Here is a 13,884-nt window from a genome sequence, read left to right as displayed (position 1 = left end):
TGAGGGAAAGACATAAACCAATAGGTGAATAAACCTCCGTGGGACATGGGACTGTGTTACTTAATTATTCCCCTGCCCCTGCAGGGTATTTGAAAGCAATCCGAGCATGACTCAGCAAATTGACTGTGCTGATTGGATATTCATCATGAGCGCAGTGATACAGCCAAAGAGCAAACACAGCCAGCCACCACGGGCCAATTTCCTGATTTCTTACCTCTACTCGCACCCAAATCATTATTCCAGGGACTAATAGTATTATTATTGTTGGAGTAGACTGAAGTTGACAGCTGACTGCTGTATGTAGGGAAGTGTGTATACATACTGTTTCAAGCACTACAGTAGTGGTGGGTATGTGGAAAGACTGCTCATTAGATAAACAGTAAGAATGAACAGCTGAATCATTTACCTAAAAGTAGAGAATGGTATAAAATGATGAGTGGCTGTGGCACAGGAGGTAGGGCGATCATCCAGGCGTGTGTGTGAGTGTCTGGTTGAATGAGAAGCTGTGTGAAGCACTTAGAGCAGCAATAAGGTAAAAACGTCCAGGGGGGGGTATCACATAGAAAGGTTGGGAACCACTGTGTTAAGAGTTCCTCTTATGTGCAGCCCAGAAAATGTAAAATAGCTCCAGGAGAATGGAGACCTACTGCCAGCAATGCAACTACTGTATATGGCTCTCCTTGTCAGCTACCTTGAAAGCAGCACCAGCACCTGACGTGCGCGAGCATCTCCTGACATGCCTTTCACAGTCCAAACAGCCTGTGTCACAACGGGAGTTTAACTCCTGTCACTCCCCAGAATCACCTTGTCGTCCTCCTTGTCTGACAAGACCATTGGCTTGGGTCCTCAAACACACTGATGCATTCAATTTATTCATGGGAAAGGAGGGGTGATAACAGTAGTGCTGAACGGGTATGAGCAAAAGAAGGTGGAGAGAATTGGACAGGACACACGGAGAAAGAGTGGGAGGAGCAGCGGAAATGCCAAGGTGATGGATGAGAGAGAAGCTCCTCTGCTCACCAGAGTTTGGAGAAGAAGAGTTTAAATGGAGAGTTTACAGAGACTGAGCCTATAAATAATGACCCTGAGATGGAAGCGTCTCTGTTGGTGTAGATGAGGAAAAACATATTAGTGTTCGGAACAGAAGACTCGCATTTTGCTTTTAAGCTTATCAATCCACAATTAAATGATAATAGAAAAAAAAAAACAATCACGCTTTAGATATTAGGGAATTATGACGCCAGAAAAAAACTTTCTTCTTTGCCCGGCTTTCTGTTTTACTTTATCAGTGAATGCCAAAAGGCCCCTAATCCTCAGATAAGTCTACTAATCAACTAATACTACGGGCAGAGTGTAATCTCATCAGCTCACTAATCACCTTTCTGCCTCTGGTCTGCATCTATTAACACGCACGCGAGCACACACATGCTTTCTTATGTGTATGGACACATGAAGTGCACACAGAGGACAAAGGAGAACAAACTAATATGAGGGAAAAAGTAAAATGTACATATATGTTATGTTTTATATTTTTTTAAGTCTGATGAGGAAAGACTGCTTGCTTTGTAATTTAGGTGATGACTCTTGGGCTACAGCATGCTTTTTTTGTTAAATGTCTATCATTTATGATTATGAGTTTATCAGCAGAACATGAGACAGAAGTAAGTAAGTAAGAAAACGTTTTCTGTTTGTAGTATAACTAGGTTAGATTCATGTCTAAGTTTGTTAGTTTCATTCATTTCCTAACTCCTGTCACTGTCCTGTCAGAAAGGTGGAGACAGTTATGGAAAGTGTCTCCGTTGCAGGGTACAATATTTTCATTAACAGTTTCTCCACCTGCCTATCTCCCACCTCATCCGCTGACAAGCAGGTAAAGAAATAGCAACAACCCGCATATGATAATTAGTAACCTCATGCCTGTACCTTGGTAACTGTAGAGATCTCCCACGCTGTTCTGACGCGTGATGTGCTGCCAGTAGGCGCTGCGTGGCAGGGAGATGGACTTGGTTAGCATCTCTCTGGAGTGGATCTGAAACAGACAGAGAAAGTTTGCAGTGTCTTTCGCTTCCTGTCACTCTCACAACAGGGGAAATTGCTTTGGGTACTGTATTTCAGTAAACAAAGAGTGTGAGTGGTATGGTATATCGCTGGATGAAATGCATGTTTCCACTCTGAATAGCTGTTTGGTGGGTGAGAGCGAGGGCGGTTTCACATGATGTTATCGTGCTGCTGGGTGACGTGGTTCAGATTTTTATCTGCAGGGTGAAACCAAAAGAAAAATGAAAACCAGTTCACCTTCAGCACATGAAATTAATCAATTTACTGAAAATTCAAATGAACTCAGCTGTGAATATGATACTTTAACCTTTCTGCCTGTCCACTTCCTGCCAGTGGACAGTTTCGTATTGACGATCATGTGATTTACAGAGCCGAGGGTAAATGCTGCGTCTGGACATTTTCCCAAACAGTGGGGTCCAAGAGCATGGCCATATGGCCAAGGCTCATCAAACACTAGGCAGGCCCACATAAATAAAGCATACAGATGATAGCAGGGAGGAAGGAGAGAGGAAGGAAGGAAGGGATGAAAGGAGTGAGCGGAGGCCAAGACCATGGGGTGTCAGAGGGCTCGTGGCCCAGGGCAGCACTTTTCAGGAGAAACCAGCAGGAATACCTATAGAGGACTGTGTATTCCTTTGTGGGAGAGAGCATCTTGAGTGAAAACCAAGATTTATGGCCTGTGTGTTCATGGGTTTCTAAAAATAATTCAATGAAAGGCTTGTTTGATCTGCCTAAATCAAACAGTCAACGAAGAAACCACTGGAATACGAGAGAATGGAGGCATTTCTATTGTTAATCAACAGATACGGTGTTGGAATTCTTCCTTGTCGGTGCTTCTTCTGTCACTGGGTGATGAACACTGTCTAAATATCAAACAGTCATTCCTGATACAATGCTGTGCTGATACTTGCACTCATTATCAGCTGCTGCGGTGCAAATATTGTTGGATTAGTTGCGCGCTGCAGCGAGTATGAGATAAACAACGTAAAAAGTACCTGGGAGCTTTTCTCCATCTCCTCCATCATTCTCTCGTGCTGCTGAGCAATGGCCAGCGTGGCCGAGTGGACCCGCTGGTAGATCATCTCCCCCTCCCGTGTCTGGAACGTGAACAAACCCTCTCCTGTGTCACACATCCTGTGCCAGGAAAACACACACACACACACACACACACACACAGAGAAGTACACACACTTTGATCATGCATCTTCTTACAAATACGTATATTTGAATGTGCGCTTAGAGAGACACGCATTGATATAGCAGCTCACTGGAGTATAACACAGACACACTTGAATAGATACAGTATCCAAACAAGGATGCACACACACACACAGGCACCTGTCACACCGTCGCCTGAAGGGCTCTGTGGCAAATGCTGATATCCTGGGATGTTTTGGATATCCAAAGTTGCTTTGTTAAAGTTTTTGTGACATTTTCAAAACTAAAGTTTTTTTTCCCTCCCACCACTAATGTTTCAATCACACACACACACACACACACACACACACACACACACACACACACACACACACACACACCTAAGCACAAATCTGCATGCACATACCTTCCGGACTCAAAAGTGAACCAGGTGGAGTCTCGACCATATCTGCGCAGGGAGCTGAGAGGCCACATGACAAGTTTGAGGCGAGCGTTGTGAATGTCCCACAGGTAAATGTTTTCATGTGTGATTTGCATGGTGCACTCCCCGTAGATGTCCAGGTTAGGGGTGGGCATCAGGTACACGTTGAAACGTTCTGGAAAGATTCACATTGCACTTCATTTGATGCCATCTCAATGGTAGTTTTAAAATGTTGGTCTATTTAAATGATGGAAACTGAAGACAGAGCAAAACTTGTCCAAAAAGAAACAGAATATCTACTGGTCCTACTGGAAGGCAGATCTTTTTACATGGGGACAGTGTCAGGATAGTTGTTACCCTCCACTGCTGGCATTCTTTGTGCTGAGCTAAGCTAAACTGACCTTCTCCAGGTGGTAGATCATAGTGTACATGAGAGTGAAATCAGCCTTCTCGTCTAATTCTTGGCAAAAGAAAAAAAAAAGACATATGTCACCCAAAATAATTAAAGGATATCTACTGCAACACATTCAGATTCTTCTTCCCTAAAGATGCCTTTTTGTGGCTGTAATTTATTAGATGTTCTATACTGATACCCTAGGAACCAGTGGTGTTCATAACAGCAAAGAAATTAATTATTTCGTAAAAAGATTAAAGTCGAGTCACAAACTAAACAGTCTGGGGTCTAACAAGGTTGCGTGATCAGTCATCAGCTCTTATCAAGTAATGGATCCTTCTTCAATCCCTGGGGTGTGAATCTACGATATAGAGTGTGAGACAGATGGGGAGGTTAGATCGTTCTTGGCTTACGAGGAAAGAAAAATAAAACACAGATTGCGACAAATCTCTGCATGAGAGATTTTGAAACAGTTGAGTTGTGTTTGACTCAGCGCCGTGGTTAGTGTCAGGGATTCTGTATGTAACTGTGCAGTCTGTAGCGTACTGTGTTATAGCAACAATACAATACATCGACTTTTACTGTACCTACTGCACTTTCCCATGACTTACTTGGTTTTTTAATTCAGTGTTGCAAACGTAGAGTAATCCGTCCAATAAAAGGTATTTGAACCCGTATGTTACCTGACTCACAGTGGGTTTTACAGCTATCCAGAAACCTGGACTAGGATCACAGAGCCGAATCTGCTCATTCACATTAAACTAACTCTGTGAGGCAGACAGACAAAGAAGGAGAGACAGAGAGGGAGCGAGTTCTCCATAATCTAAATTAGTTCTCACTAATTACGCTTAATGATTCAAAATAAGCCATGTGTCTGCAGTGGATACAAAATGGCAATGTCATAGTGTGGCTTCATTTTAGGGACAGTGAAAATGAACTCTCATCTAATTATCGGCCCCTGCTGTTTGGGGAGGGCCACTAATTGAAACATGGTTGCAGGCCCAGGCCTTTCGTTTCACTCGCCTATGTAGAGAGCAGAGAGACCAGCTCCATTTGTCTCTGTAGCACTGCTTAAACCTTTCTATGCACACCAAAAACGGCAGGACTTCAGCGAAAGCAGCACAGAATAGCGTTATAAAGCTGTGTTGGTTTACCGCGGCACAGTCAGAAACGTATTTATTGACATAATGGATAGATGAGGCTGAGTTTTGTTAAAGAATACAGTGTGACTTTGTGGCTGCAGTGAAATTAAATGAAGGTACTTTCTTTTGTACTTGCCCTTTTACAACCTTAAACGGCTCCTCTTTGCCTGTTGCCTTTCCGATTTCCTCTGCGAGTTTACAAATTATACAGAGAACGAGCTCCACTATGATAGCAGCACCCTGTTGCCGTTCCTTTCCCTCCCCCCCATTTCCATTTCCTGTGAGTGGAATATGTGGGGAAGCACATTTATTTCACATGGCTTTAGGAGCCATAATCTCATCCATCTCTGTGACAAGCTTCATTATGAGGGAAGCCAGTGATGCACAGCACTTCTCATTAGGCCTGGAACAGAGCCCCGACCACAGCCTGTGACCTGTGCTCTAACTCACACATAGGCACGCACAAAGATTTCCTTCAACACACAAACATGCAGACAGACAGACAGACAGACAGACACACACACACACACACACACACACACACATTCAAACATACTCCTGAACTAATGTGCTAATGTTAAAAACTGTTACAGCAGACTTCAGATGAGATCTAGACAAAAACGGCCCTTATTAGCCAATCCTAATTGGACAGAGGCTGTTCTGCTCCCCTAACCATCTGAGGGCTCCACTGCATTAACACATATGGGCTCAGACTGCAAACACTATCTGTTTGGTGGCAGGCTGAATGAGCGACATTGACCCTGAATGGCTGTCTGTGTTAGCAGGGACTAATTGGGCACTCACCGTTCTGCTCCTGCTGCACGCCCGCTGCTAACAGGTCTGGCTCTCCCAGGCTGATGTCATTGAGACGGCTGCCCAGGCACTCCACGCACAGCAGCTTACACCATTCCTCTGCATCCAGCTCTGCACACAGCCACAGCGGCAGTGTTAAAGCATGTCCACTATCAGACACACACACACACACACACACGTACCTCCTCCATATCCAACACTGCAGACATAATAAAACATACTGTTCAGATTATAGTACCCCAACTGTTCTGCCTTGACTGTGTTTACACCTGCACATAAACATGCAGGTAATTCACCCACAGAATTCCAGATGTTAAAGGCTGTATGTACAGTACAGGACATGAATACAGATAACAGTAACCAGGGAAAAGCAAAATCAATGTGGGTGATTCACTGCAGATTAAAAGAGACTGTGAGTTCAGCAACGGCCAGCAACAGATGAATACGAGATTTCTGCTCCCTCCTTCGCCACTACTCTAAAACTGTGCAATAATATTCACTCGAGTATTATGAGTATAAAATAATTATACAGTTGAATGAACAAAACAAAACAGCTGCAACGAAAACGGAACATTATAGCATTCGCGAAGGGAATGGTGTAATGTTAATGTTATAATGAAGACTTACTGCAGGACTAAACTGCCAACGGAGAGTAAAAAGTAGTTTTAGAAATAAAAGCTGATTTTAGAACAAATTCATTGAATTGATGATTTCTGATCAAACTGATGAGAAATACAATGTAGACAGTGTTAGTGCAGTAAATGCCTATTGTAGCTGGAAACAGCTGTTTTTAAAGAAATATTTACATAAACATTTATTTAGCAATCAGCAAGTATTAGTGCTCCAATTGCACGTTATGCTTGCTAATGCATTCAAACTGTATTAATAATCATTATGAAAATCTTTTGCAATGACGGTAACAGAGCTGAAGACACATATCATTTAATAAAAAACACGGTAATTCCAATGTAACTCCAAACATTAAATAGGAATTAACATGTAATGTTTGTGTGTTATTGATCAGAACTACCATCCTTGTCATTAAAGCACAACAGCTCATCTTCACGCTGATCTTTTACATTATTAAATTGTAATGCAGTGCATAATTCTGCAGGAAAATACCAATTTTGTGAAATTTTGAATGGAATCATGACGTCATGTAGAAAGTGATATATCGACCACACGTGAGAGCTGCCACTTAAAGGAGGGATGTTTTCATTATAAGACTTATTTTTTAATTATATAAAATCAAGGCTTTAAGTGGGGACGAATGATTCCATGAATCAAATCTGCCTGTGTGGCCGTCTGTTGTTTGTGAATACCAATTTTACTATGCATTAAGTCAGAAAAAATGATGTTTACAATGGAGAATTGTTTTGTGTGAGCTTTCTGTGAGAGTTACTGGGGTATGAAATGAGAGTTGTTTATCTTTGTGAAGCTCCTTAACTTCGGGCCCTGTGGAATTCTGGGATATGCAACTCTAACTAGTGATGTGTACAGAATCTTAAGCGGAAGCGTGGGAATGCTGCCGTGTTTCTGTATGTCTATTAATCAAAAGTCAACACGTGCTTATGTACCATACTGTCTGTGAGTTATTCTCACTTCATTCAATTGCTGGCACTGTGAGACAGCCTGTTTGTCAGATCAACCCTAGTGTCCAATGGGACACATCTACACAACTTTGCAGGGTGAAGGTAAGGTCAGGCTGCTGCCTGAAGCACTTTTAGTGACATGCCACAGAAAGCAGAAGTGCAGATACGCACACATTCAGGCAAAAGCAAATCTGTACTTCAGCTCCCTACTCATGCCTTCCCAGATTCAGCCTTTCTCCTCCAGAGTTACTACGGCCTTTAAGTACCTCTAAACTCCCACACTGTTAGGGCCATAAGTGGAAAATCAGCTAAACAAACACTTCATCAGCACAGAGGCAGCCTCGCTAGCCTATGTGCCATGCGTTAAGAAATATGGTAGGAGGCCAGCTCTCTGTAGATGGAACAGGATGGAGAAGCATTTTGCGTGAGCGAACAGGGCGCGAGCATGAAAGAAACAAGTCTGGATGGAGTAAGAGAAAAGGTACGAATTGAATCAGGAGACAGCCAAGTTCTGTGTGTGCGTGTGTGTCTCACTGCAGTGGGATGTGGTTATACAGACAGATAAAATATGTGTATCGTTAAGGACTTGTCACACTTGGTATCTCCTTTCTATTCAATCTTCAGGTCACACTCTCATATCTGTCTATGGCGCATGTTTGACAGCTGCACCCAAAGCCCACAACTGTCAAAAATGTAAGATGTGTTAATGTCTTTTGTGCAGTTCCCTGTTTCTCTGACAGCACACGGAACAACATGATGCTGCTTGAGTGGAGGAATCAAAGGTTGTTTTTTTAAAATACTAAAACCAGGAGATCATCGTGAGGCCTCATTACTTTTTTGTCTTAAAAAAAAAACAAAAACAAAAAAAAAACAAACAGTCAACACTTTCTTTTTTTGGACAGAAGCCCTGAAATAAGTTTGACGTTTGCTTTCCAACTGCCAGGTTCAGTTTTGAGATCCAAACTCCCATTGACACTGCACTGTGGTCGGAAGGCTTATTGCCAAGTTAGCATCGAATGTAGGAAAGCTCTGTAACCCGACCCAGCTGGACCTGGAAATGCTATTTTTAATTCAGTTTTAAAAATATTTGTTGTTTGTTTGAATTTTTCTTTTTAGAGACTTACATCACTAGTACTATAAAATAATAATGTAAATATACAAAGGCTGGTGTTGGACACAAAATAATCAAGGTTTCCATGTGGTGGTTTGATGGTGAAGACTCTTGAGTCATAGGAGTGAGTTAAGAGTGAGGCAGCGATCATGGGCGACAGAGTCAAAGGAAGATTCACCTTTTCTAGCTCCCTCATGTCCAGCGGCTTAAGACTGGATTGTTTCTCAACCAACCATGTGTTGATTATGTGCCTTTTTGGCTTCCTGTCCACGTATTAGAGGCAATCTTATATTGTTACAGTCCATAATTGGATTGAAACACACTGCAAATTATGCCCAATATCGTTTTTCATACCTGCAGTATGAAAATCAATATTTCGGAACAGATCCTCCCACTTCTTAATATAGCGGCAAATGAGCATCGCTTGGCAAAACTCCAACTGCCCACTGCTTCGTTCACCTCTCTCTTTCACTTCCTGCCTCTCACTCCTGAATCTCTGTCCACTTCTTGTCAAACTTTTCACAAACAACACCTGCAGTCCTAATCCCACACTTACAGTGCTGTCATACATACGTGCAAGCAAAAAAAGAAAAATCATCATTCCTATTTTTCTCTCTCCCCGGCTCTAAAAAAAGAGAATGAATGGAGAAAAAGACACTTACCCGATTCACAGGCAAATGTCTTGGATGTGTCGTCACAGAAGATGATAGCCACAGCATGCTTTTTTGTCTCCCGTGGCATCCGGGTAATGTTCTTGATGTTATGGAGCTCAGTGATCTAAGCAGGAGGAAGAGAGTGGCAGCAGCACATTACTTGGAGTGAAAACAGCCAGCAGCAGCAAGGTTTAATTGTCACCCTGCACTGCTTTGCTGAAAGTGCAATAGTAGATTGAGGCTTAGCATATAAAGGATGTCAGAGTGAAATAGAAATGTGGGTGACGTTACAGGATAAATAAATAACAGCAGTTATTGTATTACTCACAAAAATCTCTTTTCAACAAGCAAGAAATCGTCCACAGTGTCAGCTTGTTGCAGCATGGTGGCTGCTGCAGTGTGGTGTGTCGTATGTAATGCAGTGGAATTTGTGTGGAAAAGCACTTTATGAGTAACTGTGACTTGGTGCATAATACTATGTTCACTGTGCGTCCACTATCCGAGTGCCTCTCCTTGAAACTGCTTTTCCAGTCAATAAGGAAGAGTGCAATCAAAAGCATCCAAATCACTTTACCAGGAGATTGATCATGAATGGAAAAAGAGAAGATTACATTTAATTGGATATCACCCGCATTTACAGGCCATTTTGTTCAACAGTCCTCTCTGTGTTCACTCTGTCTGAGAGATAAGGCCCATTACATTATTGTAGTCCATTGTGTGCTAACTGTGGGCCCTTTGCCAGACTGTCGGGAATGAATTAGCTGGGCTCACTGCCCGTATAGTTAAGCTTAACTGTTTAAGGTTAAAAGACCAGACCTAATAACACACGCTATATCTGGACCACAGATTCCTTTGCTCGATAAGATTACATATAATATATTAAGCCTCTGTCAGATATGTTCTGCTCCGCGTTCAAGTGATATACAGAACTTCAAAGATGTATTTTCAACAGCAAAGCAAGGAAATGCAAACGTATTAAAAACAGGAGAGGAGGATATGGATGGGATATATTTTCATTTGTTATTTATTATCCCCCACAATGAAAATATCTAAATATTTCATAAGAGATAAGGTGATTTGTTTCCCATATGAAAACACAGTGTATAGCTTATTTGTCTTCAAGCGCACTATTCATGCATATAACTGACACAAAACGAGTGTCAACATCGGGAATCTCTCAGCTGTTTATTCCAACAGCCTCGGATCTCTTTCTCTGTTTGTGCTTAGTGTGTAACTGTGCATAACTTGGCCATGTGTGTGCATGTGCATGCGCATGTGAAACAGTGTATGTATGGGAGAGATTTGGGCGCAATCCCAGCCTTAGGTGCTGGAGCCCGAGCAAAGTGAATCATTTGGGATGGGACCGATTTCTTATCTCATCAGCTCTTCTCTCCTCTCCAGCTGTTTCCTCTTCTTTATTCAAAGGTGCAGGTTAAATCTCATATTAAGAAGACCGTTGTCTGCAGCCATGCTTGCAGCTTTGTGAGGCTGTACGTACAGTAGACATTGCAATGAGTAATATGCTAATATCATCTTGCTAACCTACTGACGGCCATGATAACATGCCCGATATTTTGGTATTTCGTCCTGTACCAAAAACAGCTCAAGCCTGGGCGAAAACAATCACTCCTCTCTGCTGTAATGGTTTTTTCCACATCCATACGCACATAATGTATCTAGGCATTCAAGTACGGCGCCATCTTACCCCTTTAACTGACTCTTGTAGAGGTTTTGGGAGGGCAAAAGAAATGTAGCACACAGAAAAACAACTTTTCAGAGGGCTAAAAATATTGCTAAAAATATGCAGGGATTGTTTTACTGTGTGGACCAGTTTTCCTCAGACTGAGAAAGCTGCACAGGCAGAGAGCGAAAAACATGGTCGAGAGAGAAAAGGGCAAAATGGAGAGAGATAGAAAGACGCAGAGAAAGAAAGCCAATCCCCTTTTGTGTTGATTCTGTAAATCAGCCACCAGTGCAGCCTATTTCCTCTCAAAGCACTGCAGCGTTGAATGAAGCCCTCAGATGGGACCTTTCTTGATCTCTGTGACGATGCATTACCAGGTGCAGTGGTGCATGTGCGCGCTTATCACTCACTGGCTGCATGAGATGCCTTTGGGAGGGGGGTTAGAGCCACACAGGACGCCCCGTGTGACAGCATGATGTAGTAGGCAGGGAGACACTTCCCCTCACCATGATAATGAGTCATAATTTGAGTATCTGAAAGGGCTTAAGAGGCAGGGAGACATATTACTCTCGATTATTAGTTTCAAAAGAGAGGAGAAGAGCCCCAGAGGACTAGATTAAGATGCAAAATATATCTTAATGGGTCCTTAAATCCATCACCTCTGGTCAATAGACACAACTTTCTGCACGGAGGTGAAAACATTCTTGGTGAGTGTGTGTAATACACCTCAGTAGTAAATGACTGTATTATTCCATACGGTTAATTTAGTTTTTTTCAATATTTCAAATATTTTAAGCTGACAAAATCTAAATACACCTCCCAAACGCTCATTTTTAGTGGGCGACCATTAGCATCAGATTTTATCAGTTGAAGTTAATTAATTCCACCAGTTGGCCAAATGGCAAGATGAAACTCTGCTAAATGTGTTCTGCATGCTGATGTCTGTAGCACTCAGCCAGATGCTATTCCCTTAAGAGTGACACACCATTATTAATCTCTTTTTGTTATTCAAGAAGACAACGACAAATTTTGGCATCGTGAACATCCACAGAAGATTTTATATCATACAAGTTTTGCAAGATCCATCATCAAGGACTTTTGTAGTACTAAGCTGAAGGGTTGTGCAGTGGTGGTCGTAGACAAAATGTCAGACACTGACAAATCATTAGGAATCATGAAATTAGTCATATTGATTCATACTGTAGAGGGCAAAAAAAGATAAGACAACAATGAACCAAACAGATTGAGACACACTTAACGATAACATGTGTGTGATAACAAGTCATGCGTTTACCTTGTGAAAGCTCCTGAAGTAGGCTGCTTTCTCATCTGGGTACTTCTCTAACCGTCGGGGTCCCTTACTGGAGGCCTTCTTAAACACCAGCCAACACCTCCGGAAGATCTGACAACAGAGAACGATGGGAGCCTTGTTACTGGAACACAGCTCCCCCGGAGCAGAGAAATACATTATGGTAACTGGACATTGAGACTACAAGAAAACACAAGCTGACTGCCCACAGAGGCCGACCCCCTGTAACCACAAAATAACAGAGCAGGAGAGCTATAGCTGACACCGAGCTAACAGGACAGAAAAATGTACTCCTGCGATACTAAAGCAGACTGTTACTGCTTTAGTATGGCTGTTACTGTAACTATTACAGTCCAAATCCCAAAGCAAAGCAAACATTAAAGTAGATCTAGTGGGTTCACACAGGGCATTTGCACCTGCTGCAGTGTGTTAAAGAACCCTCTATTATTAGTCCTTAATAAATTGCTGTGATAAATTAATATATAGGCTATTTTGAATGCCATAGCAGCGATTAAGGACAGGGGATTTAAAAATTATGTTTGACAGTAGGAGAAATACATTTCTCACATGCAAGGTAAAGCTACAGCATCAACAGGCCAGCATTCTTCAACTGAGCCAAAACCACACAGAAAGCAGTCTCTCTCCACTTTACTCGCCTCTGTGTTATTGAGTGAGAGTGTGATTCCCTAACAGTCTTAGTATATTAGTCATTACGTCTTAAAGCCATGCCTACCAGAGGTGTTTTAAAGCGGCTGAAGGGAACATATAAAAAATAGAACAGACATAAGGGACAGAGATATTTACTCCGTAAGTTTGTTTTTGTGGTGGATGAATGTAGGTTAGCAAATAGGTTAGCAGATTTATTTACAAAATTTTGATTTACCAGTTAAAATCTCCAACTCTTGACAGTGTTCTTAGTTCCACAGTGCACTGACTAGTTTATTTTTTATATCAAGGCAAATATGGCCTGAAACTGCAGGTATTATACGGCATTTTAAAATATGTGTGGATGCACAAACCAGATATTGTCCCAGAATTGAAAGAGAAAGTGTTCAAAACATTTCAATTTCACTAAATGACTTGTGTTCCTAAGAGCTTTGTACAAACTGCACTCTGCTGTACGAGCTTAACAACTTTATAACTTAGTTTCAACCTGGAGGAATGTGTTATGAAAGGCTGTGGAGCTGACACTTCTTCACTTCCTTCTGTCGCAAACACACATACACTGTGTCTTTCCTCGGTGCAGCAAATGATTGTACATTGTATTGATTACTGAACCACAGTCTGGCTAAACCACTAACATGAAGATGACATAAATACAGGCTGTCGGGCTACTTCAAGGTCAAATCATGAAAAGCAACAAACACACAGAGACACACTTTTTTGTCAGTTCTGTACATGCATGCACACGAGTGAATTTGTCCTTGTGACCCTTTGTATTTTTAGAACTGTCTGAAGATTATTCAATACAAAAGCTCTCAATAATATTCTAGGTCTGTTAGAAAGACCTGTGCCACTTGCCGCTGACGACTCTGCCTCTCTTATGAAC

At 42.0% G+C, this 13,884-nt stretch overlaps 1 protein-coding gene across 2 annotated transcripts in view; it reads right to left on the bottom strand.

Annotated features, from left to right (window-relative positions):
- The window catches only part of dok6 (docking protein 6), a 40,231-nt gene that overhangs the window by 6,221 nt on the left and 20,126 nt on the right, over window positions 1–13,884 (bottom strand). For both annotated transcript variants that reach the window (XR_003298846.1, XM_026361046.1), the window contains exons 2-7: window positions 12,321–12,428; window positions 9,352–9,466; window positions 5,978–6,097; window positions 3,623–3,812; window positions 3,054–3,192; window positions 1,924–2,029 (exon numbers count right to left, since the gene is read on the bottom strand). Coding sequence is in view for 1 of the 2 variants with exons in the window: in XM_026361046.1 (XP_026216831.1) it covers window positions 1,924–2,029; window positions 3,054–3,192; window positions 3,623–3,812; window positions 5,978–6,097; window positions 9,352–9,466; window positions 12,321–12,428 (778 nt within the window). In the remaining variant the exon portion in view is untranslated. The remainder of the gene's footprint in view (window positions 1–1,923; window positions 2,030–3,053; window positions 3,193–3,622; window positions 3,813–5,977; window positions 6,098–9,351; window positions 9,467–12,320; window positions 12,429–13,884) is intronic.

The sequence above is a fragment of the Anabas testudineus genome, chromosome 2 (genome assembly GCF_900324465.2).
Source record: "Anabas testudineus chromosome 2, fAnaTes1.2, whole genome shotgun sequence".
Classification (NCBI taxonomy): Eukaryota; Metazoa; Chordata; class Actinopteri; order Anabantiformes; family Anabantidae; genus Anabas; species Anabas testudineus.
Note: the sequence above shows the minus strand (reverse complement) of the source record. Positions and strands in the feature narration are given on the sequence as shown.